Below are 26,364 nucleotides of genomic sequence, written 5' to 3'. Positions count from 1 at the left end.
AATAGTTCCCTTGAAACAAAGAGGACAAAATCATGTGATGGCTAGGGAGGGAGAAAGTGCCAAAATATTTTGGCTAACACCTTTGAGCCTCCTGTTGAATGTGAATAACACACTTAGAAATCATAACAATCAATTTTATAATCAATGACCACATTCAATATTGGAATAATAAAATTCATCTTATAAATAATCATATTCAAAACAACAATAACAAGCAAAATCCATTCTTCAATAACCACATTGAAAGAAATTTTGAAAAGATGTAACAGTGCTAATGTAGCCTTTATTTGAGATAAATTTGAAGAAGCAATAAGATTTTTTATTTAAAAGTTACTTTAAGAAGCAGTAAAAACAGCAAAAAATAGATCAGCTCATGAACTCCACCATAATAATGGAGAAAAAGAAGAAAATTCAAAAACAAATCTACAGAGGACTAGAAGCTTACATAAAACAGAAGCTAGAAATAATATAAGCAAACTCAAAAACTCCAACATTTTCCCTGAAAGTTAAGTCAACAAAATCAACTAAAAGTGAAACCGAACACCAAATTTGAAATGTGAAATTGAAACTTACCATTCAGAAATATAACCGTTATTTTTAAAATATTGGTAAAAAAGCCAACCGAAGTAAACCACAAATTCTTTTATAGATAGAAACTGACAAGCTGAACGATATTTACCCCAGTAAGCAATCCTCTCAAACAAAAATATGTTCAGCTATTATATTCTACTTTCTCTAAAAATGCAGAATTCTGAACCTGAAAACATGCAATGAAAAAGGAGGGTAAAATAACATATCTTTCGGTCCATGATTCATAAATCAAGCAAATTGGATAAACTTAACTAAAACTTCAACGTTTGCTCAACCATGTTCCACAAAATGCTGATTAACCCACAAAGGTCTTATCAACTAATCCCAACCAGTGGCAGCAGGAGCTGAAGCGGGATCCCAACCAGGGGCAGCAACAGGAGGCAAATCAGTTTCTGCAACTGGAGCCGCAGCAGCGTCCCAATCAGCTGTTACTGCAAAAGTTGAAAATTAAATGTTAAAACAAGCATTTAATCATCATCTTTACAACATGGAGAAAGGGAAAGAAATTTAGTAAGATTAGACTTTCTATCCACAATTAATGAGAAATTTAAACCAAAAGAAATACCAAATAATTTCCAATTTTTTATCATAATAAGGGTGTGCCACAGTACACACTTCTTCAATTATGAATGAGAAAATCAATCGCAAATGAAATTGAATTTTTAGTTGGTGGAGAGTTGTCCTCACTTCACAGATAAGGAGACGGAGAAATAGTATTTTACAGTTTATAGGATAAATTATAGACCATCTATGATGAAGATTGATATCAAAAGTTTTTAAAAATTTCAAATCTACCGTTCTATTGCTCCTTCTAGGTTTTAGGTCACTGACGAGCAAAATTCAGATTCAAAAAATAAAACCACATTCTATGATTATGCTGTTCAGTTTTACCATGTGCACATGTTCTTTAGGTTTTGGAAATGGTGATGATAACCTGCAATTATTTTCCAAAATTTGCTAACATAATTGCATTATTATACCTACTAAATAAGCAAACTTAAAGTTTACCTAAATGAACTTGCTTGGAAATATAGTTAAGTCAGAAGCAAACAACTAATAAAAAATGATTTGTAATTCTCCTAATATACAATCCTGGAATTTCATTTAACTCTTGAAACTTCAAAGCATAACCATTCAAATCTACTCTTAAAGATCAGAGAAAGAAGGTTAAAGAATTTCTATTGTCAATATGAACTACCGTCATCTTCTCTTAAATTTAAGTTTCCGTTCAAAACCCTTGGGAGTTCTTTGATTGCAAAATTAAACTTAGATTCAAGTTCAATTTTTATAAAAGAAACAGAAGGGGGGGCCTAATCATCATTAAGCTACAAAAGCTAGCTACCACCACCCTTCTCTATCAACATGCATAGGGAAAATACAAAATTAACAATAGAAGGCCAATAAATACATTCAGTAGAAGCCGAAGAGATAAGTGCGTCACTGAAATAGCCATCTTCTGCTACATTAAACACTATATCTTCCGTTTACAATGTGCCTTTAACTTTTATCTGCTTGTTTTATTGCATCTTGTCTTCATTAGCTTATTTTGGTCATCACTATCTGCATTTGTAAATCTAGGTCCTATGCAAGAGGAAGAAGCTTCCCATCTTTACACTGTCAAGGCAACACCAACACGGCATGTGGTTTAATTATTTTCCTATTATATTTATATTGTTTATCTATGATTTTAATTGATTTGAATAGATAATTTTTTGTTGGTATTGGGGATTTGTGTTATTATAATTTGGTCATTAACTATGTTGAATTTTAGTTCAAGGAAAATGTTATTTCTATACATCATTTAGTTAATAAAATATGATTAAATTTGTATATGAACAGAACAATTTAAAATTTTTGTCAGATATAAGTTAATTGGCAGGACATGATCCCAAAGAATACTGAACAAGTGAACATTAATTCTTGCATGTTAGGTTTTTATAAATGTTGATTCAAGTACATGATAGATTTTACGTTCCATGCATACATTAGATAAAAATTTGAAATTTTAAATATATTAAATACATTATATATTTATAAATCATATCAAAAAAATATTTCAATCAAATAATTAACTCTTACTTAGTAGCAAACATTTGTAAAGCTAAAGTTCAACAAACTAAATTGCAATCCACTAGAATCTATTGAAAAAATGTTCCCTTCGTATGCATGCAATCACAAGCAAATACAATAGTTAAAATAATTAATATTAGATGATAGCTCAAACCTTGAGAAGAAGTCCACTCAACCCCAGCAGTTGGTGCAACCAAGCTAGGAATTGCTCCAACATCAGGAGTAGCATTTGCAAAATCACTAGGCCATTGTTCAGAAGGTATAATACCACCATATTCAGCTACAACACCATAATCAGGGGCAACAGGGGCCTCCCCTTCTTCTTGTTGCTCTTTAGCTTCCTCAGGATCTCTGTGAAAGAATAGATCAACCTACATGCACCATGGATTAAATTTCATTAGTAACTTAAAACAACATAAAAGAAAATATTAAAAAAAAAGGTTTCATAACATCCTGATTGGGTAAGTTATTTCTTACAATATCATTAAAAATCTCAACTTTAACTTAAAAAATTAAAATAGATAAATTATGTTGGGATAAAAAGAAAATTAACAACCCAACCAATCAAATATAAGTTGCAAGCATCAACAGATGTAAATAATTAAACTCAAAAAAACATGAATACTTGCCATAACATCCCACTTGTGTCCTGGAGCAATAGTACCACGCATCTGGAGGACCATCCTTGCCAACAACCAGAAGAGACAACCTATACTGTGCTTCCCCTTGTTGTTAGCAGGAATTCCAATATCAACAAACCGCATTGGTGAATCAGTATCACAAAAGGCAATCGTTGGAATATTTCCAAGAGCAGCTTCCTTTATTGGCTGTACAAATAAACACATCAAACGATTAAGATAACATTTCTAGAAAGCAACCCTATACGACAAGCAAATAGACAACTTGCCTGGTGATCAGTCCTTGGATCAGTAAGAATAAGCAGACGAGGTTCACTAAAGGATGTTTGAAGCTGGTTAGTGAAAGTTCCAGGGGTATGCCTCCCAGCAATAGGGTGAGCTCCAGTATATTGGGCAAACTTCAAGACGGCCCTTTGACCATACGGCCTAGCAGACTGGACAATTATGTCTTGAGGATTTTCGATGGCAACAATTACTCTAGCTGCAAGCTGTATCTTCTCCCAAGTTTTTCCAAGATTAATAATGTATATCCCTAAATTTCAAGTTTAGAGGGCATATAAATACACTAATATACCAAAAAATTACCTTGACAAATAGTTTAAACATGTAAATATGATGAAGATGATGGCAATAAATGATGATATGAGCATAAACCATTTTGAAGGTTGAATAGCCTCATACCTTGTTATTTAAAAGACAGTATCCTCAAAACTTAGTCAGAACAAAAACACACAAAATGGCCAAAAAGATACAATATGAAAGAAACAAATCCTTCAATCACACTGCCACTGAACTTAACGCCATACAATCAACAAGATGCAATATAAAATAATCATCCCATTTGAGAATTAACAAATCGCCCTTGATTTTTTTAATTGAATGTTACGTGCAGAAAGAGAGAAGTGAATTAATGAGAATTGCAATATATATGGATATAAAGTAACATAAAGCATCGCTCCGAAAATAAAAGATAAATTCAGAGTGCCAGCTTCTAAGAAAGGTTAGCAAATCATAAGAAGCGCCTCTAAAATATATAGATCTAGGGGTAGAAAGAGCCGGGCTTGCGCTCTTACCGTCAGTCCGACGCTTAAAAGCATATCTTTCCATCTGGAAGTTGCAGTTCTTGGTTCCGAGGTGCACATGGGCAGCCAACATCATCTGGATGTCTTGCTCCTTCTGTGTCGCCATCCACAAATTTCAGCTAAGCTAGGGTTAGGGAGTGTTTGGGGGTCGGAGGAGGTCGCAAGCAAATCTGGCAATGGCGGCGGTCGAGAGAAATTTTGGAAGCCCTAATTTTTCAGCGGCTTAAATGGGACATTTTGAAAGCCCTAATTAATACTATGCTTAACCAAAGAGGTGGGGCCGTTGAAAAATTACCAATATATTTATGCTGATCAAAAAAAAAAAAAAACTCAGGTACTGTATCAAGATTAATTAAGTATAATATTCGACTAATAATTAATTAGAAATGTATTGAAATAATGAAACACCAATTCTGATTTAAACTTTTTTTATCAATACAAATAAAGTTAATTAATCCTTATGCATTGTATATTACTTTTTTTAATTAATAATTAATTAATAATGCATTAAAATGATAAAACATAATATTCTATGAGATAAGTTAAATAAAAAAGGAAATGTATATCTCGATCTTTATCCCCTTTTGTGCTCTTTCTTTTGTTAAATCTCCTAAATTCACATAATTCACAAATTTAATAAATATGTCATTTTAAAGCAAAAAAGGAAAGAAACTATATTTAATATTATGTAGGATTTAAAGTTCGTGTTATTTCTATTTAGCAAGATTTAGGATAATCAATGTTACCAAGTAGCCCTTTAGAGTCATTTTTGGCCTATAGCTTAAGGGATGTTTAGTTAAGTAATTAGAAGATGCAATTTAAATATGAGTAAGATAACTATAATGTTGTAAGTATTTAGAAGTTATTCTAAACATAAACCTAGGGCACATGACAGGGTGGTGAGAAAATCTAAGGACAAAATGATATGTTATTTTGAATTCTTTTGATTTTGACTAATTCTTATTCATTGAATATGAACTAGAGAGCTTCTAACTTCCTTGATAAGATACTTTATATTTATTTATCTTTTAATCAAAAACAAGTGAATTTTAAGATCCCTGCAATTGATTTATATAACACTATAATTGATATGTCATCAAAAATAGACTAGATGGGGCATGAATCTTGAGGCATATTTGAATTGGAAACTTTCAAAATTAAAATCCGGACCATCCGAACACTAATTTAAGTGTACTTATAATCAAACTAAACGTCTTGACTAGACAATAATGGTCCACTTGAAGTCAACATGATCATATGTAGTGGTATAATATATTAAGAAATTAATAAACCATTTTTTAGATCATAGTATAGATGTTATATATGCCTAAATTTTAAATAATGAAGTTTGATTTGTTATAGAAAAAATCTCATGCCAAATTGATGTGGAAAATTTTCAAATTTCATTTATGCACTATATGAACACTAATTTTCACAAATTTACAATTAAACTGATGGGGCCGATGAGATAAACCCAATAATCCTAAAAGTAATTAGATTTGAGTTCAAAACAGTCAAGCTCGAGTGCTTATAACATAGTTATAAACTTAGGATATTAATTGGATGTTTGAATTTTGTATGCTCATAATCAAATTGACATCTTAACAAGTTGAATCCAACGAGTTCGTGATTGCATACTTTTGGCATCATTAAAGAACCTAAATGTTGAAAGAATGATATATGATAAAGTAAATCAATATGATTGTCTAATAGAGATTGTTCGCATTTTGGTTATATTTACAAAGCATAACACTCTAAAAATTTATAAATAGGCCCCCACTCTCAATATGAGAAGAACATTCAACTTAAGATTAAAGAGAACTTAAAGATTTGAAATATCTCAAAGCTCAACCCTAACACCACTGCCAGACCATCGCTTGAACACTTCTGTCGAACTAATGCCCAACTATTTGAATGGTTAGATGGCCCACATTGATTTTTCCTAAGCTCTACTATGATTTTCATTTCGCTATTTTTGATTGAGCTCTCGATTGTTCTGGTTTAAAAAAAAAATGTAGTATTCTTCATTTCTATTTGTCAAATATTAAATAAATTTATGTTTACATATGTGCGCTATTTATTTTTTTAAGTATCAAGTTGATTATTTTTATCGCTTTTGCTATTTTTACTGTAGTGCAAGATAGATTTTTCCAAGATTCTATAAGTTGCATTGCAACAATTGGTGTCCTCATTTGATTCATAAGCTTGCTTGGCTTCTTCAATTGTTAGATCATTGATTTAACTTTTCTTTGTTGGTTTCAATGAGAAGGGGCAACCCTTTGGATGTAGAAGGGGCGACTTAAGTATATAATGGGCATTTGAAGGTTTTTCTTTCTACTCTTGTTGCTTCAAAAAATAGGTAATCTTCTTTATAAATTAATGTTTCTCAAATCTTTTTATAAATGTAAGCTTGCATATGAGTGGTGATTGCTTTTATATATTAGGATTTTTATAAGTTTCATGAATTATTTATTTGTACATATCTTCACTTATATTATTTTCTTCTATATTCTTATATTAAATATTAGACTTGCATTATATTCTAATTGGCACTCTATGATGTGGGTCATCTAATCATTTTTGGTATAAGGAACATTCCAACACTCATCTTTCCTTTTCACCACTACTTGCACCTATAATTTTATTATCTAAATATAAGATAAATAGTACAAAATATATTTTGTTCTATTTTGTTTAATATAGAATAAAAAGATGCATCATAGAAAGATGATATATATTTTCCATTGTAAGAGAACATGGACATTGACTTATTATTAATTTTCTTAGTTCTTCTTACATGTTGTATTACTTTCATGCTATTCTTGCATTTGCTTCCACACCACTCTAAGGCTTCGTTTGAGATAGTTTTTTTAATGCTTCTTCAAGCTGCCTTCATATATGTACAAAAATTAAAATTTTTGTACTAAAAGATGTTTTAAGAAGTAATAAAAAAGTCATCCCAAACAAAGGCTAAATCTTCATTTGGGATGACTTTCTTACTTCTTAAATCAAATTTTTTGCATACAAATTTTAATTTTAGTATTAGAAACATGCTTTAAGATGCAATAAGAATGTCATCTCAAATGAAGTCTAAAACTTTATTTAGAATAGCTTTCTTATTGCTTGATGAAATAACTTTTTTGTACTAAAAAACTGTTTCATGAAGCAATAAAAAAGATGTCCCAAACAAAACCTAAATCTACCCTTCGTTAAATTTTTTTCTCAAATTATGTTTTAATTAATTATTTTCTTCAACTACTTTATATTATTATTATTATTATTATTATTATTATTATTTTGCTATGTTGTTATGCTTTATGTCTTTAGCTATTACTTAATTTCAAACCTTCTAATACCCCCATATTAAATTAATTAAAGTGTATAAATTTAATTAAAATGCGGGCTCATATTTATGTAGCATTATCCTAAACAAACAAAATTTCATATGTTTACCTAAGGTTAAAATGTCAGTTTTTTTAATGGAATTTCAAGATTTCCTTTCATGAAACATTGACATTTTAATGCATTTCTTTACATGATATTTTAATCAAAATAAACTTGAATGAAAATTTTCCAAAAAAATAAGGTTTTTTAAATAATTATTGCAAACTTGGATCTAATTTATATAAAAAAAAACATCAAATATGATAAAGTGAAATCAACATATTAATTCAATCTTTAACTACATTAATAAACGAGTTTAAGAAATACAAAAATTCTTTTTAATTTTCATTTTTTTAAAGGATGAGATTTTCTTTAATTCATGAAAACTAAAGAAAATGACATAAAATTAAATTTATTCAATAAAGTAAGCACTCTTCAAATTGTTTTATTTTTGTGAATATTTTGTTTTTAATTTTAATTAAGTTAGAAATACATTTTAATAAAATATTCTACTTGTCAATAATAAGGTAAATATTAACATTGATAAAGCTATAAATGTTGCAGGCTAGAATATACGTGGAGATAAGGTTATAATTTTATGTCTTTGCGTTGTACATATATCAAGCTCACACACAAAGAATACAAGATTTTTTACGTGGAAAATCCTGGAAGGGAAAAAATCACGGGGCCTGACCCAGCCTAAAATGATTCCAATAGTATTTGGGTAGATTATAGTGGGCTGACACGTCTCTGAGGGCGATCAGATTACAAATGTCAACATAAAAGTTGAAATCTAATGACAACCAGGGATGATACTTAGCTTCAGGTGGTGGTCCCGCGAAACTCTGGGCATTAGGTGGTGGTCTGGAAGAACTTTTAGGCATCAAGTGGTGGTTCGATAGAAGTTCGAGCTTCAGGTGGTGGTCTGGAAGAAGCACGGGCCTCGGGTGGTGTTCCGGCAAAAGTACGGACCTCAGCTAGTGGTCCGACAAGAGTCTGCGCCTCATGTGGTGGTCTGACATGGTCTGAATCTCAGCTGGTAGTCCGGCAAGAGTCTGGGCCTCAGATGGTGGTCCGGGAGAAGTCCAGGCCTCAGGTGATAGTCCAATATGAGTATGGGCCTCAGGTGGTGGTCCAAGAGAAGTTTGGGCCTCACGTGGTGGTCCGAGAGAAATATGGGTGTCAGATGGTGGACCGATAGAACTCCGGAGGTCAGGTGGTGGTCATGTAGAACTCCGAGCGTCAAGTTGAGTTTGGACAGAAATTTGAGGGTTAGGTGGTGGTCCGATATAATTCCAGATGTTAGGTGGTGGTCCAGTTGAACTCCGGGACTCAGGTGGTGGTCCTGCAGATGTTTGAGCCTCAGGGGTGGTCCGACAGAACTCCAAGCCTCAGGTGGTGATCTTGTAGGAGTCTGGGCCTTAAGTGGTGGTCTGACAGAACTTAATGCCTCAGGTGGTGGTCCGATAAAACTCCAAGTGTCAGGTGGTGGACCGGCAGAACTTTGGGCGTTAGGTGGTGGTATGGCAGAACTCCGAGCGTCGAGTGGCGGTCCGACAGAACTCCAGGTGTCTAGTGGTAGTCTGACAGAAGTATGTTCCTCAGGTGATGTTTCAGTAGAAGTTCGGGACTAAGGTGGTGGTCCGGCATAAATCTAGGCATTAGGTGGTGGTCCAGTAAAAGTTCAGGCCTCGGGTGATGGTTCAGCAGAAGTCTAAGCCTTAGGTGGTGGTCCGGTAGAAGTCTGGGCCTTAGGTGGTGGTATAACAGAAATCCATGCCTCTGGTGGTGGTACGGCATGAGTTCGAGCCTTAGGTGGTGGTCTGGGAGAAGTCTGAGCCTTAGGTGGTGGTCCGGTAGAAGTCAGGGCCTCATGTGTTGGTCCGACATAAGTTCGATCCTCAAGTGATGGTCCAACAAAAGTCTGAGCCTCAAGTTAAGGTCTGGCAGAAGTTCAGGCCTCATGTGTCGGTCTGGTAGAAGTCCAGGTCTAAGGTGGTGGTATGGCAGAAGTTCGGGCCTTAGGTGATGGTCCAACAGGAGTCCGGGCCTCAGGTGGTGGTCCGAGAGAAATTTGAGCCTCAGGTGGTGGTCCGACAAAAGTCCTGGCTTTCGGTGGTGGTCCGGCAGAACTCTGGGCCTCAAGTGGTGGCCCGATAGAATTTCGGGCCTCAGGTCGTTGTCTGACATAAGTCCGATTTCTGATGAAGATTAAGGGTAAATGGGGAGGGCCGAAATTTGATGAAGATTTCAGGCTGGGGGGCAAGAGCGATCTCCGATCTCTCTATTGCTCTCTTAAGCTTGGGGCCCCTTTCAAGAGGAAGGAGGTGTCTATTTGTAAATTTTCTAGAGTGACATGGCCCTTAAATTTGATGAAGATTAAGGGTAAATGGGGAGTGGTTTGGATGGACGGCCGATGTTGAATCCCTTGATCGTGGACCATTCACTGGACATTTGAAGGTCTTAAAGATGTCAGAATTCAGTGATCTTGGGCTCGTTGGATTCGTCTTGTCGAGCCACTCGATTCGTTTGTAAGCATGTCACATTTGGAAACCATTTGGTAACCCAAATTGTGGTTCGAACCTTCCAACAGTGCTTTGGACCCTTGATTTGGACCCATTTGGGCTCCGATTGAGTCGAATTTGGTGTCGTTGGGTTTGTATTTTTAAGACGTTCAGTTTGATTATAAATTTGCTGAAATCGAAATTCAAATGATCCCAAATTTAATTTTGGAAGTTTCCAACTTGAATTTTTCCTCGAGATTTGTGCCCGATCAGGATAATTTTGTGATGATGTACCAATAATAAATTGATAAATATGGCTCGGTGTCATGCCTCTATGGTATACATTGATATGTAACATTATAGTATGAGGGTCATTTGAGCTTAAGATATTATAAATATAAACTAATCAATATAAATCTTTGTTTAAATTCCTTATCATGGTCATTTCAATATTATTTCAATTCTTTCAAACCAGATAGAACAGATGCAAATGAAAATTAAATGAATATTAAAATGAAAATATTTTTACCGCATTATCATTTAGTTATATTTATGTTCTATCATATCTTCACATTTCTACTTATGATATTTTATTTTCCTGCTAACTAATACAAATATTTATTTTATCCAAAAATCAGGCCAATCAAAATTTCTTTTGTAGATGTTTTTACTTGCATGTTTAATTTTGTTTTACAATAATTTTAGCATTATGATTTGGAGGTGTTATGAGAGGTCCATGAGAATATCTAACCATGGAAGATGTGATAATTTTCACATTTACACATTCAAATTTCTGAGCTTTTTTGACATCCTCTCACACCACTATTAAAATATTGGGCCACAAAATTATTTTCATTATTTACATAATTCTCTTTATTGCTCATCATTAAAATTTTAATAAAATTAAGGCTTCGTTTGGGACGGCTTTTTTATTACTTTTTAAAACGGAGTTTTAGTACAAAAATAAAAAATTGTAATAAAACTCCGTTTTAGAAAACAGTAAAAAAACTGTCCCAAACGAAGCTTAAATGTACCATTGTTTGCTTCTTTTATGACATGGCTTTATTACTTCAATTCATTTATATGAAGTGCAATTTGTGCACGTTCATTTATACTAATATTATTGAATTTCATCAAATTGATCAATTGTTGTGATTTTCTAAAATGAATAGTATTTAAATTACTTGTATTTTATACATTAGTGCATTTCATACATATTATTAACTTACATTACATAGAAAAATGATAAGACTAATATAAGATAAATATGATATTTGCATGAAGCAATGAATAATATTTATTACCACTAATTAATACATGTTAGCTTTTTAAATATAATACCCTATGTACAACTTTCCTTAAAATAAAATATTTATGATTTAATTATGGATGTTTAACCTGAAATTGATTTACTAATTTATGTTGACAGACAGGAGTGACAACTCTTTATAAATTATTGAAAGTCAAATGAGCTCAAGCAATAGAGCAGAGCATGAACCTATAAATTTATTAACAAGTCAAGCTCAAACTTAGTAAACGATCAAGCACAAGTCGAGCTCGAGCTCAACTAGAACTAAAAAGGTTTAGCTCAACTCATTTACACCCCACTACATAATATTTCTAATTTCAGAGTTTTCAAGTGAAATTCTTGTGCCTTTACATTCTTATTTGATTTGTACACGTGGCATTGATTTAATCACATAAAGTTTTAAAAAAAATCTTTTAACTTTAGTAACATAAATTTAACTTGAGAAATAAAAAAAAATTATGAATTATATGTTTATTGGGGTCTCAATGGAAGGAATCCTTATCTGACTACGACAGATATTTTACTGGGGACAGTGGAGAGACCAAAGGTTGCACCGTTGCAGGTCCACTGTATTCTCATCCTCCTATTGAATGTGAATAACACACTTAGAAATCATTACAATCAATTTCATATAATCAATCACCACATTCAATAATGGAATAATCAAATTCATCTTATATATAAATAATCATATTCAAAACAACAATAACAAGCAAAATCCATACTTCAATAACCACATTGAAAGAAATTTTGAAAAAAATGTAATAGTACCAATATAGCCTTCATTTAGAACGGTTTTCTTAATGCTTCTTATAGCAGCTTTTTAATGAAGAAACAGTAAGAAAGTCATCCCAAACGAAGTCATAAAAAAAAGCAACAAAAATAAATCAAATCATGAACTCCATAAATAATGGAGAAAAAGAATGACAATTCAACAACAAATCTAAAGAGGGCTAGAAGCTTACATAAAAACAGAAGGAAGCAATAAAATAAGCGAAGTCAAAAACTCTAAAACTTTCCCTCCCTGAAAGTTAAGTAAACAAAATCAATTAAAAGTGAAACTGAACACCAAATTTGAAATGTGAAATTGAAACTTAACCCACAACACAGTTCATCTTGACCTGTTGGTTGAGAGCTTATGCTTCCAACTAAGAGGTCTTAGATTTGAATATTTGTGTATGCGTTGTGTGTGTGAGTTTGCCTTAAATGACCTAAATGTCCAAAAAAAAAAAAAAACTTAACCCACAAAGGTCCTATCAAATAATCCTAATCCCAACCAGTGGCAGCAGGAGCTGAAGCGGGATCCCAACCAGGGGCAGCAACAGGAGATGCATCAGTTTCTGCAACTGGAGCCGCAGCAGCGTCCCAATCAGCTGTTACTGCAAAAGTTGAAAATTAAATGTTAAAACAAGCATTTAATCATCATCTTTACAACATGGAGAAAGAGAAAGAAATTTAGCAAGATTAGACTTTCTATCCACAATTCATGAGAAATTTAAACCAAAAGAAATACCAAATAATTTTCAATTTTTCAGTACACACTTCTTCAATTGTGAATGAGAAAATCAATCGCAAATGAAATTGAATTTTTTTGGAGTAGATAAATACAAAAGTTGTGCTATATCTCATATCTTCATTTGCTTTAAGATTTAATGTGGTTATTGAAATCTATCACCACCACTCTCACGAGCATTTCTGCTTCACACATTGTCAACTTCGTTAATATCCATATAATGAATATATGATAATTAGACTAATATTAAGAAAATAAAAATATGATTGATAATTACAGCTAAAATAATATGGATAAATTATAATTATGCTAATAGATTAACATTAAAATTTATGTTATAATAATTCAAAAAATAATGTTTTTATTGATTCACGTTCTTATTCATGATTTTTAAATTAAACAATAGGTAAACTATCAAATAATTTAAAATTAATAAATAATTACTAAGTTATAATTATGGATTAGTATGCTATGCTTAAGATGAATAAATTTGATTCATATAGCCGACCCCACGTGGTGGGATAAAGGTCTGTTGTTGTTGTATGATCTACTTAAGATGTTGATTATAGTTTATCAAATTAAAATTGGTACTTATTTTTTCTTATCAATATAGGATTAGCATAAGCTCTAACAAAATTTTCAACTCTCTTTAAATCATATATTTATATGAATCCTAAAATCTAAAACAAACAGTTGTCGATTATTGTTTATAACAATAAAATTGGAACTGTTTTTTTCCTATCAATATGATTTGTCTTATCAAAATAGGATTAACATAAGCTCTAACAAAATTTTCAAGTCTCTTTAAATCATATATTTATTTGAATCCTAAAATTAAAAAAAAGGCTAGCTAGATAGAAGATTTAGTAAGCCTTAATATATGTCATTCCAAACAATTTTTAGGATTGTAATGCTCTGCTTAATATGATGATAAATGATTCATGTACCCGACCCCATGTGGTGGAATAAAGTCTTGTTGTTGTTATTTTATGATCTACTTAAGAAGTTGATTATAGTTTATAAAAATAAAATTTTACTATTTTATCTTATCAATATGATTTTTCTAGTCAATATAGGATTAACATAAGCCCTAACAAAATTTATGTCTCTTTAAATCACATATTTAATTGAATCAAAATATCTAAAATAAATAGCTAAATAGAAGATCTACTCAGCCATTATGTCATTCCAAACAACTCTTAGGATTATTATGCTATGCTTAAGATAAAGAAAACATATTCATGTAGCCGACCCCACATGGTGGGGGGATAAAAACTTTTTGATGATGTTGTATGATCTACTTAAGATGTAGATTATAGTTTGTCAAATTAAAATTGGTGCTGATTTTTCTTATCAATATGATATTTCTTATAACAATAGATTAACATAAGCTTTTGCAAATTTTTCAAGTCTGTTTAAATCATATATTTATTTGAATCATAAAATCTAAACAAATAACTAGATAGAAGATTTAGTTAGACTTAATACATGTCATTCCAAACAATAGGATTTACTAAATCCAAATGAAAGGATTTTATTAAATCCAACTTGAGCAAAACCTACATACAGCCAAACAACCCTTTATAGAGATGCCAAAGAAATAGAAGGGCCCCCTATTCACCATCAAGCTACAAAAGGTACCTACCATCACCCTTTTCTATCAACATTTTATTCCAAAAAATTCTTAGGATTTACTAAATCCAAATTAAAGGATTTTATTAAATCCTACAAGAGTTAAATCTACTTACAATTAGAAAACCCTTTAGAGACGCCAAAAAAATAGAAGGGGGCAACTAATTGTCATTAAGCTACAAAAGCTAGCTACCATCACCCTTCTCTATCAACATGCATATGGAAAATACAAAATTAACAATAGAAGGCAAATAAATACAATCAGTAGAAGCCGAAGAGATAAGTGCGCCACTGAATTAGCCATCTTCCGCCACATTAAACACTATATCTTCCTTTTACATAGTGCCTTTAACTTTTATCTGCTTGTTTTATTGCATCTTGTCTTCATTAGCTTATATTGTTCATCACTATCTGCATTTGTAAATTTAGGTCCTATGCAAGAGGAAGTAGCTTCCCGTCTTTACAATGTCAAGGCAACACCAAGGCATGTGGTTTAATTATTTTCCTATTATATTTATATTGTTTATCTATGATTATAATTGATTTGACTATATAATTTTTTGTTGGTATTGGGGATATGTGTTATTATAATTTGATCATTAACAATGTTGAATTTTAGTTCAAGGAAAATGTTATTTGTATACATCATTTAGTTGATAAAATATGATTAAATTTGTATAGGAACAGAACAATTTAACCTTTTTGTCAGATAAAAGTTAATTGGCAGGACAGGATCTCAAAGAATACTGAACAAGTAAACATCAATTCTTGCATGTTAGGTTTTTAATAAATGTTGATTCAATTACAGGATAGATTTTACGTTCCATGCATACATTAGATAAAAATTTGAAATTGTAAATATATTAAATGCATTATCCATAAATCATATCAAAAAAATATTTCAATAATATAATTAACTCTTACTTAGTAGCAAACATTTGTAAAGCTAAAGTTCAACAAACTAAATTGCAATCCACTAGAATCTATTTAAACAATGTTCCCTTCATATGCATGCAACGACAAGCAAATACAATAGTTAAAATAATTAATATTAGATGATAGCTCAAACCTTGAGAAGAAGTCCACTCAACCCCAGCAGTTGGTGCAACCAAGCCAGGAACTGCTCCCACATCAGGAGCAGCATTTGCAAAATCACTAGGCCATTGTTCAGAAGGTATGATACCACCATATTCAGCTACAACACCATAATCAGGGGCAACAGGGGCCTCCCCTTCTTCTTGTTGCTCCTTGGCTTCCTCAGGATCTCTGTGAAAGAAGAGATCAACCTACATGCACCATGGAGGCATGGATTAAATTTTATTAGTAACTTAAAACAACATCAAAGAAAATATTTATAAAAAAAAAGGTTTCATAACATCCTGAATGGGTAAGTTATTTCTTACAATATCATTAAAAATCTCAACTTTAACTTAAAAAATTAAATAAGATATATTATGTTGGGAAAAAAAGAAAATTAACAGCCCATCCGATGAAACATAAGTTGCAAGCATCAATAGATGTATATAATTAAACCAAAAAAAAAAAAAACATGAATACTTGCCATAACATCCCACTTGTGTCCTGGAGCAATAGTACCACGCATCTGGAGGACCATCCTTGCCAACAACCAGAAGAGACAACCTATACTGTGCTTCCCCTTGTTGTTAGCAGGAATTCCAATATCAACAAACCGCATTGGTGAATCAGTATCACAAAAGGCAATCGTTGGAATATTTCCAAGAGCAGCTTCCTTTATTGGCTGTACAATATAAACACACAAAACGATTAAGATAGCATTTCTAGAAAGCAACCCTATACGACAAGCAAATAGACAACTTGCCTGGTGATCAGTCCTTGGATCAGTAAGAATAAGCAGACGAGGTTCACTAAAGGATGTTTGAAGCTGGTTAGTGAAAGTTCCAGGGGTATGCCTCCCAGCAATAGGGTGAGCTCCAGTGTATTGGGCAAACTTCAAGACTGCCCTTTGACCATACGGCCTAGCAGACTGGACAATTATGTCTTGAGGATTTTCAATGGCAACAATTACTCTAGCTGCAAGCTGTATCTTCTCCCAAGTTTTTCCAAGATTAATAATGTATATCCCTAAATTTCAAGTTTAGAGGGCATATCAATACACTAATATACCAAAAAAATTACCCTGACAAATAGTTTAAACATGTAAATATGATGAAGATGATGACAATAAATGATGATATGCGCATAAACCGTTTTGAAGGCTGAATAGCCTCATACCTTGTGATTTAAAAGACAGTATCCTCAAAACTTAGTCATAACAAAAACACACAAAATGGCCAAAAAGATACAATATGAAAGAAACAAATCCTTCAATCACACTGCCACTGAACTTAACGCCATACAATCAACAAGATGCAATATAAACAAATCACCCCATTTGAGAATTAACAAATCGCCCATGATTTTTTTAATTGAAAGTTACGTGCAGAAAGAGAGACGTGAACTAATGAGAATTGCAACATATATGATTATAAAGTAACATAAAGCGTCGCTCCGAAAATAAAAGATAAATTCAGAGTGTCAACTTCTAAGAAAGGTTAGCAAATCATAAGAAGCGCCTCTAAAATCTATAGATCTAGGCGTAGAAAGAGCCGGGCTTGCGCTCTTACCGTCAGTCCGACGCTTAAAAACATATCTTTCCATCTGGAAGTTGCAGTTCTTGGTTCCGAGGTGCACATGGGCAGCCAACATCATCTGGATGTCTTGCTCCTTCTGTGTCGCCATCCACAAATTTTAGCTAAGCTAGGGTTAGGGAGTGTTTGGAGGTCGGAGGAGGTCGCAAGCAAATCTGGCAACAGCGGCAGTCGAGAGAAATTTTGGAAGCCCTAATTTTTCAGCGGGTTAAATGGGAGATTTTGGAAGCCCTAATTAATATTATGTTTAACCAAAGAGGTGGGTAGGAATGTCAATTTCAAGTTACGGGTCGAGTTCGGATCTGACCCGGGAATGACCCTGCATTTTTCAGGTTCGGATCAATCTGAACCGTTTTTATAAACGGGTCGATTTTCAAAACCCAAAACCGACAAGTCTCAAGTTCGGGTCAAATGAAAAATAAAAAAATTAAACAATAAGTAAAATTTTTAATTAAATAAATAAAATACAAACTCAACTCGTTTACAATTATCTCAAATTTCTTACAAGTTACAACTCAATTGACCATTTGATCCTTTCAATTATAACCTCATTGGCTCAATTTAATTTATAAATTATAAAAAACTTTACAGTAAATCTAATTATCTAAATTTGAGAATAAGAGAAATATTGAAATGCTCCTCAAAATAACGACTTCAAATCTGCAATAACCTACAATAAAACAAAATATATAAGTTGCAAATTTTAATATGTATTATATAATAATAATATATTGTTCTGCTCAAAGTAAACCCTCCAAATCATTAATCTCATAATAAGATCATTGTGATGTAAGATATAAGTTTAATCAATATTAACAAATTATCATCCAATGTGACAAATTATATTAATTTAATATATGTTCTATTCAGTTATTATGCTAATATGCTCTTTCAGTCTTTCTAATTTCTAAGATAATATAAATGTCACATGGTTGTAAATTGTAATTGCAGTATAACACATAAGAACTTACACTTATACGACTCCCAACGGCCATCACCCACTTTCATTTTATAAGGTTAATCATCATCGCTTCATCACTTATATGATTCATAGCTCCTCAATTTCTCATTTGAATTTTAGGAAATAGAAAGCAGCAACCGAACAGGCGAACAACAAATAGAACCGTAATACAAAAAATAATTTACAAGCAGCAGCTAGCAACTTCACTGAAGATCCTCACTTCATCACTTATATGACTCCCATCAATTACAAATTACAAGCAGTAGCTAGTAAAGACTTCAAATGAAAAGCCTCAATTCATTTCACTTCCATTCAAATAGCAAAAAACAAAAACAAAAAACATCAGCTATCGTCCCAAATTTTGTAAATCAAATAGCAGCTAACAAAAAACAACAACTAGTATTTTGTAAATCAACTTCAGAAAACAAAAATCAGCAGGCAGTAAGTTAGAATTTCAGCAACCGAACAGCAGAAATATAGAACAGATTTTACAATAAGTAGCCATCAACTTCACTATGCAACTGAAATAAAATAGCAACCAAATGTTGTTTCAACAACCAAATGTTATTTCAGCAAACAAACAACAACTTCATTATGAAGCATTTCAACAACCAATTGTCCAACACACCAGTTCTAACTTCACACATAACACTTAGCATGATATCTAAATTAAACAGCAATCAAATGTTGTTTCAGCAACTAAACAACCTCACTATGCAGCATTTCAGCAACCAAATGTCCAACATATAAGTTCTAACTTCACACATAACACTTAATAGGATATCTAAATTAAACAGCAAACAAATGTCCAAATTAAAAAAGGTAGGAAAAAAGTATGTTAACCAAATGTCCAAATGAAATGTTAAATTGGAATCATCTGATAATTGAACTTTCAATCGGTTCTACATCAATTTGAGTGACATGTAAATCAAGGATATCATCCATAACAGCATCTAGTTCTATGTCATGAACTACTGCAAAAAAAAAAAAGAAAAGAATTTGAGCTTAACTGGTAAATATGAAAAAAAAGATAAATAAAAAAATGTTGAAGAATAAAACACCATATTTTGCATACAACTAATAATTTTGCACAGACAAGTGCCTCAACAATATCATGCTTTAGTGAACTTCGATGTTGATCTGGTATTCTACCGCTATTATTGAAAGCACTTTCTGATGCCACTGTACTTATAGGAATGCACAAAATGTCATGAGCCATAGCATATATACCATAAAATCTATATTGGTTGCCTTTTTAGAAATACAAGATATCTAAATCAATCTTTGCATCTAGGTTTAGCTCATCCAAATAAATTTCTAGCTCTAATTTCCTATGCATAATAATTTCCTCTTAAAAAGACTCAAAATCCTGTGTGTGAATATAGAAAATTTATAAAATAAAAGAAGTACATTTAGGCTTTACTGAATATATAACTAGTTCTTAATGTAATACTTAGAAAAATTGTGACTTAAGTATAGTTGTAGATGTACTTCATGATGTACCAACTTCAACCATTTGGGATGCACGTATATGTTATCTTGTTAATTCATTAACAGTTAAACTATAGTTTGTAAATAAAGAGAATAAGTTCTTTTTAACATTTATTAATTTATGGTGGTAATCACCTTCATATAGTCTTCTATAACACCATTCAACAAAAACAAATGTGTATCGCGGATCTAAAATGACAGTTATAGTCAGTATAACAAAAAATCTATAATAATGTTTCTCAAAGTTGACTATCATTCATGCTGCCATTATTTTGATGCATTCATATCCACTTAAGAGTTCATGTTTCAACAATGCATAAGCTGTAGAAACACAAGGAAAATATAAATTGGTAGTTGGGTACTTTGATTCATATATAACACATGTTATCTAGTAGAAAGGAGCCAATAATTTCTAAATAGATTCAACTTTCTCCCACTCAACATTACTTGGACAATTCTTATAATTTGAATCACCCAATTTTAAATGCTAAAAAGCTCGTCGATAGTAAATAGCACTATCTAGCATGATAAAAGTGGAGTTTCATCTGGTTGGAACATCTTGTCTCAAGCCTCTCTTTCCATCTAGACAACTCTGTTTGATATAATCAATAAACTTTTGCTTCCTCGCTTGCGAGTCTTTTACATATTTAATACTCTCCCGAATTTTAATTATTAAAGAATCAACCTCCTTCAAACCATCTTGAAGTATGAGATTAACAATATGTGTAGTACAACGAATATGAAAGAACTCATCATCACAAAGCAAATTATCATGTAAACATAAATGATTTCTTAGATATTCAACTGAGGTATTTTTTGTTGAAGCATTATCCAAAGTAATGCTAAAAAGTTTGGTATTAATTTCCCACTCCATAACAAGTGACTGTAACTTTTCAAACAATGCAATGCCATCATGAAGAGGCGACCTGAAACCAAAGCTGATAATCTTTTTTTGCAAATGTCAATCATTATCTATAAAATGCATTGACAAACAAATGAACCCATATATATTAATAAATGTCCAAAGGTCCGATGTTAAGCACACCCTACTTCTCAATTTTACTAACTGTGAACGTATGTTACATTTCTCTTTACAAAATAATTTCTTACAATCACTTAGTGTAGTGTTTCTAGAAAACAACTGCAAGTCTCGATGAAGATACATTAGAAGAGCTTGCACTCCAACCACTCAACACACTAGAAGGGTAAGTCATGCATAATGATACATGCAATAAACATGTCACAAAATTCTGACTAACCAAACTTACTATCAATCATAGAAATATATGATTCAGAGTTTGTTTGCAAAATGAGTTGTCCAATATCACGCATATTTCTTTTTTTTTACAATTTTTCAAGTGTCGTCTTAGATTAGCAGTGTCATTTTTACTATCACAGAAATTTGTCACGCCAAATTTCTTGCATTTACACCTTGGCTTACCATCTTTTGGCTTAGGCAACTTCTCAAAATAACCCCAAACAACCGAAGTCATTATTCTCCGCTTCTTAGCAACTTCACCTCCCTCATTACATTCAATGTTACATGCCTCAACCACTTTTTCAGATGACGCAACTTTTTTCATTTTCATCAAAACAAATATTATTAGGAATGATGTTAGAGCCATCCATCTATCAAAAATATTAGAAGACATCACAAATGCAAATATTTAAATATTTCTTACATGCCAAATTGGAATCAAAAGATAATAAATTCAGAAATTTTTGATATGAAGTGAACAAAAACTGTAAAAATTATTTTCATTTAATACTAAAACATCTTAAAGGGGCACCTGCAGCAAAATGATAAAAATTATGATGCAATAACCAGTAAACGAGTCAATAAACAACAAACCAGTCGATAACCAAAAGAAAAATGAAAAAATTCATGATGCCTAACTGCCTCAATGTTTTTGAAATCTGTAAAGGTTCAAACTGGGCTAAGTAGAGACAAATCAGACAACAATAACAATATTTTAAACACCCTAGTGAATAATATTCTCACAAATTAACCATTAATCATAATTTTTTTTTAAAACCCTAGCCGAGAATAACCTAACATATAATAGAAACGAGATATAAAGTACAAACACATCACGAAACACCTTCATTTTCTAAAAATCTCAACACACTAGCAGAGAAATAGAGAATAAGTGAAAAACAAAAAATTTCAACACCTTCATCTTCAAAAATATAAAAAATGGTAATAAAAATGAGATACAAACAGATCAGAGAATGTCGGAACCAAAACATAAGCGAGGACGACGTGCTCTAGCACCGGAGAGGCGGAGAGAAAGAAAGAAAAGAAACCCTAGACATATAAGAAGCCACAGACGGAACAAAATAATAAAAATATCTTCTGCCCGCTCGAGTCTCCACGCCCGCATCACAGGCCGCAGATATTTACTCATAAAAAGCGCAGGTCATTTCGGGTTAGGTTTAGGTTTTCCGGTTGACCCGAATCCGACACAAAAAACTAAACGGGTTAAAAATTAAAATCCTAACCCTACTCGTTCTTTAAACGGGTCGACCCGAACCCAAAAATTTTGGGTCAGTTTCGGATCGGGTTATCGGGTCGGATCAAATGTTAACAGCTCTAGAGGCGGGGCAGTTGAAAAATTACCAAAATATTTGCGCTGATAAAAAAAAAATTCAGGAACTGTATCAAAATTAATTAAGTATAATATTCGACTAATTATTAATCAGGAATGTATTGAAATAATGAAACCGCAATTCAGATTTAAAATGTTGTTATCAATACTAATTAAGTTAATGAATCCATATATATTATATATTAAGTTTTTATTAATAATGAATTAATAATGCATTAAAATGGAAAAGCATAATATTCTATTAGATAAGTTAAATCACAAATAATATCAATATATTCTTAATTAACTAATATTAGCATAATGTTAATTATATTTTAATCAATTTTAATAATCATAAAATAATATTTAAATTAATCATTAACTAGTAATTTATAAAACTGATTAAAAAATTATTTTCAATGAAATTAAATCACACATAATATGAATTGTCTTAATTTAATATTAATTATTAAAATTAATTATTAACTTTAAATTCTAACAAATGAAAATCAAAGTGCTACACCCATACTATCAAAAACCCACTTTCTATGACTATCGCTCCAATCTAAAACCCTCAACGAAAGACAAACAAAAAAGTCACAATAGGAGTTCTCCAACGAAGGCATCGATGAAATTTTTGTGTGTGAAGGAGAAAAGATAAGTAGCCGAAAAAATAAACTTTTGCTAAATCTCATATGAGCTAGTCAGGATGGTATATATCGATCTTTAATCCCTTTTGTGCTTTTTTTGTTAAATATAAAAAATTCACATAATTCACAAATTTAATAAATATGTCATTTTAAAGCAAAAAAAGGAAAGAAACTAGATTTAATATTATGTAGGATTTAAAGTTTGTTTTATTTATATTTAGCAAGATTTAGGCTAATTCATGTTATCAAGTTGCCCTTTATAGTCATTTTTTGCCTATAGCTTGAGGGGCTGTTTAGTAAAGTAATCAAAAGAAGCATTTTAAATATGAGTAAGATAACTACAATGTTGGAAGTTATTTTTTTTTTTAACATAAACCTAGGGCACATGAGAGGATGGTGAGAAAATCTAATGACAAAATATAATGTCACAAGGATAGCCAATAAGTTGGGGTTTTGTGAGGAGCAAGTGAGCTAATTTTCCCGACAATGTGTGATAGTCACTGCATTATTATCTCACAATGCTATGCTATTTTGAATTCTTTGGATTTTGACAAATTATTAATTCATTGAATATGAACTAGAGGGATTCTAACTTCCTCGATCGGATACTTTATATTTATTATCTTTTAATCATAGACAAGTGAATTTTAAAATCCCCGCAATTGATTTATACAACACTATAATTGATATGTTACCAAAAATAGACTAGATGGGACATGAATCTTGAGGCATATTTGAATTTGAAACTTTCAAAATTAAAATCAAGACCATACGAATACTAATTTAAGTAAACTTATAAGCAAATTAAACGTCTTGTCTAGACGATAATGATCCACTTGAAGTCCAAATGATCATATGTAGTGGTATAATGTATTAAGAAATTAATAAACCTTTATTTAGATCATAGTATAGATGTTATGTATGCCTAAAATTTAAATATTGAAGTTTGATATCTCATAGAAAAAATAGCTTGATTTGGCACAAATCTCATGTCAAATTGATGTGGAAATTTTTCAAAATTCAATTATATACTATATGAACACTAATTTCAACAAATTTACAGTCAAACTGATTGGGCCGATGAGATAAACCCAATAACCCTAAAAGTAATTAGATTTGAGTCCAAAACAATCAAGCTCAAGTGCTTAAAACATGGTTATAAACTTAGGATTTTAATTAGATGTTTGAATTTTGTATGCTCATAATCAAATTGACATCTTACCAAGTTGAATCCAACTAGTTCATGATATCTTACTTTCGGCATCATTAAAGAACCTAAATGTTGAAAGAATGCTATATGATAAAGTAAATCAATATAGTTGTCTAATAGAGAATGTTCGCATTTTGGCTATATTTACAAAGGAGAACATTTTAAAAATTTATAAATAGACCCACACTCTCAATATGAGAATAACAATTAGCTTAATATTTAATAGAGCTTAAAGTTTTGATTTTTGAAATATCTCAAAGCTCAACTATAGCACAACCACAAAAACCATAGCTTGAACACTCATATCTAACTACCGCCCAACTATAATAACCTGGAAATTTTGAAAATAATGTTTAAATGAAAATATGGAAATTTGAACAAGAGCACAGTGACACTGGGAGGCATTGCTAACTCTAATAATTTTTCGGAAATAATTCAGCGCAGCAATGTTGATGTGGCACTACGGCACAACATTGTTTTATATGCAGCACTACAACGGTGGGTCATCAGAGAGTCGCGACACTAGACACTGAAAAAAAAAATATAGATTTCTCCTCCACTCAGCCACCCTCCCCCAATCCAACCATTGAGCTTGCCAGGGGAAGGAAAGGAATAGAGGAGGGGAAGGGGGAAAAGGGAGAGAGGGAGAAGAGAGAGAACTGCTTCGGGTTGTTTATGTCTGTTGCTCCAATTAGGAAAAATCTTCTAATCATAGTAGGTAGCCTAAAACCTTGCACTTTTTCTAATGATTTTTAGTTTGATTAATTTAATATTTATCAAATCAATAAAAATACACTTTATCTTGACTTACCACATTTTTATTATGTAACTTTTTTTGTATATGATAGATATAGATCATATGATCATTTAGACTATAATATATACTATTTATTATAAATGGGGCTTGAGTTTCCACCCCTAGCAAATCTTTTCCTTCCATTTTATTTCTTCAAAAATTATCCTAGCCCTTTGTTTAAAAGAAAGAAAAAAGAAAAAAATAAAATAAAATAAAAAAATTACTCAGCTGTGTGATGAGCACAGAGCGAATCATTCTTTCGCCTTTTACTAAAGAATACCGTGTGCTCGTCACATAAAGCAGCATACGCCAATTTTTTCAGGGTTCTCGCTGAAGAGATCCCAACTTAAAAAAAAAAATAATAAAAAAGAATGTACTATATTTTTTATTACTTTAAACGGCTCTTTAAATTGCTCTTTAAATTGCATTATAATTTTTATTACTTAAAAAATTATACCATATTAATTGAATTTAATTAAGAAATCCGGCAACCTATTAAACAACTATTACATAATCCGTGACCAACTGCTCTTATAGAATCCACCACATATTACATACAATTAATTACAAAATTTAAACTAATTAGTTGATTTAAACACAATAATATTTCATTTAAGCAAATGAATGACCATTTAAGCCTCCGTTTCGGCGTTTCCTATTCGCGTTCGATTTCAGCTTGCCCGAACTTTTCTTCTTCCTCTCTACTGTCTCCTCTGGTAGGTATCTTCTCCAATTATTTTAGCCTCTTCAGCTTTTATAATGGTTCTCCTATGATTGCAGATCTGCCTAATGAATTTCTTGGTAAGCATTCTTTTTTCCTCTCCATAATATTTAATGCTCTTCTCCTTTGCCTCTTATTGATATCAAATCTTTTATTTCACAATTAAACTAGTTGGAATGTCTATGAAAAAAAAAAAAATGTTGAACTTCATGCCCATTGGAATCTCCATTAGATCAATAAAATGGTTAATTTTTTTACATTTGAAATGACATTTTCATACACCTATCGACTCTCATTGGTTTTTCCTAAGCTCTGCCCTAATTTTTATTTCGCTGTTTTGATTGAGCTCACTACTCTTCTTTCTAATACTTGATCAATGAATTCGATCTCTAGCTAATTCTTGAGCTTGTTTATTAAATGAGCTCGAGCTTAATTTGGCTCGGCTCGATAGCTCATTAGCTCAACCTTAATACAAGTCGAGTTCGAGCTCAATTAGAACTAAAAAAACTTAACTCGATTAAACAGATACTCAGACTTCGACTCGTTTACACCCCC

The 26,364-nt window shown here is 31.9% G+C and overlaps 2 protein-coding genes and 1 non-coding gene across 3 annotated transcripts; 1 reads left to right on the top strand and 2 right to left on the bottom strand.

Annotated features, from left to right (window-relative positions):
- Positions 1–624: 624 nt before the first annotated feature.
- LOC110113625 (40S ribosomal protein Sa-2-like) lies at positions 625–4,617 on the bottom strand. The gene is made up of 5 exons (XM_020846275.2): positions 4,373–4,617; positions 3,569–3,831; positions 3,291–3,488; positions 2,816–3,032; positions 625–1,022 (listed from the first exon to the last, which is right to left on the bottom strand). Exons 1-5 carry the CDS (start codon positions 4,485–4,487, stop codon positions 910–912), a joined length of 906 nt encoding a protein of 301 aa, XP_020701934.1. The 5' UTR covers positions 4,488–4,617; the 3' UTR covers positions 625–909.
- A 7,943-nt stretch (positions 4,618–12,560) lies between these two features.
- On the bottom strand, positions 12,561–17,608 carry LOC110113626 (40S ribosomal protein Sa-2-like). Its single transcript, XM_020846276.2, has 5 exons — positions 17,369–17,608; positions 16,564–16,826; positions 16,285–16,482; positions 15,793–16,009; positions 12,561–12,957 (listed from the first exon to the last, which is right to left on the bottom strand). The coding sequence occupies exons 1-5, from the start codon at positions 17,481–17,483 to the stop codon at positions 12,845–12,847; spliced, it is 906 nt and encodes a 301-aa protein (XP_020701935.1). The 5' UTR covers positions 17,484–17,608; the 3' UTR covers positions 12,561–12,844.
- A 7,705-nt stretch (positions 17,609–25,313) lies between these two features.
- Positions 25,314–25,430, top strand: LOC114580190. Its single transcript, XR_003701510.1, has one exon. It is a non-coding gene; the product is annotated as a U5 spliceosomal RNA (small nuclear RNA).
- The last annotated feature ends 934 nt before the right edge of the window (positions 25,431–26,364 follow it).

Source organism: Dendrobium catenatum, unplaced genomic scaffold (genome assembly GCF_001605985.2).
Source record: "Dendrobium catenatum unplaced genomic scaffold, ASM160598v2 fragScaff_scaffold_847, whole genome shotgun sequence".
NCBI classification, from domain to species: domain Eukaryota; kingdom Viridiplantae; phylum Streptophyta; class Magnoliopsida; order Asparagales; family Orchidaceae; genus Dendrobium; species Dendrobium catenatum.
Note: the sequence above shows the minus strand (reverse complement) of the source record. Positions and strands in the feature narration are given on the sequence as shown.

Excerpts from the sequence above, each read along its gene's own strand:
- LOC110113625 (XM_020846275.2), bottom strand. The coding sequence starts at position 4,487 with ATGGCGACACAGAAGGAGCAAGACATCCAGATGATGTTGGCTGCCCAT. Across the intron at positions 3,832-4,372 it reads TTTTAAGCGTCGGACTGACG|GGATATACATTATTAATCTT; the intron begins GTAAGAGCGCAA and ends CTTGAAATTTAG. Across the intron at positions 3,033-3,290 it reads GACACAAGTGGGATGTTATG|GTTGATCTATTCTTTCACAG; the intron begins GCAAGTATTCAT and ends TGGTGCATGTAG.
- LOC110113626 (XM_020846276.2), bottom strand. The coding sequence starts at position 17,483 with ATGGCGACACAGAAGGAGCAAGACATCCAGATGATGTTGGCTGCCCAT. Across the intron at positions 16,827-17,368 it reads TTTTAAGCGTCGGACTGACG|GGATATACATTATTAATCTT; the intron begins GTAAGAGCGCAA and ends CTTGAAATTTAG. Across the intron at positions 16,010-16,284 it reads GACACAAGTGGGATGTTATG|GTTGATCTCTTCTTTCACAG; the intron begins GCAAGTATTCAT and ends TGGTGCATGTAG.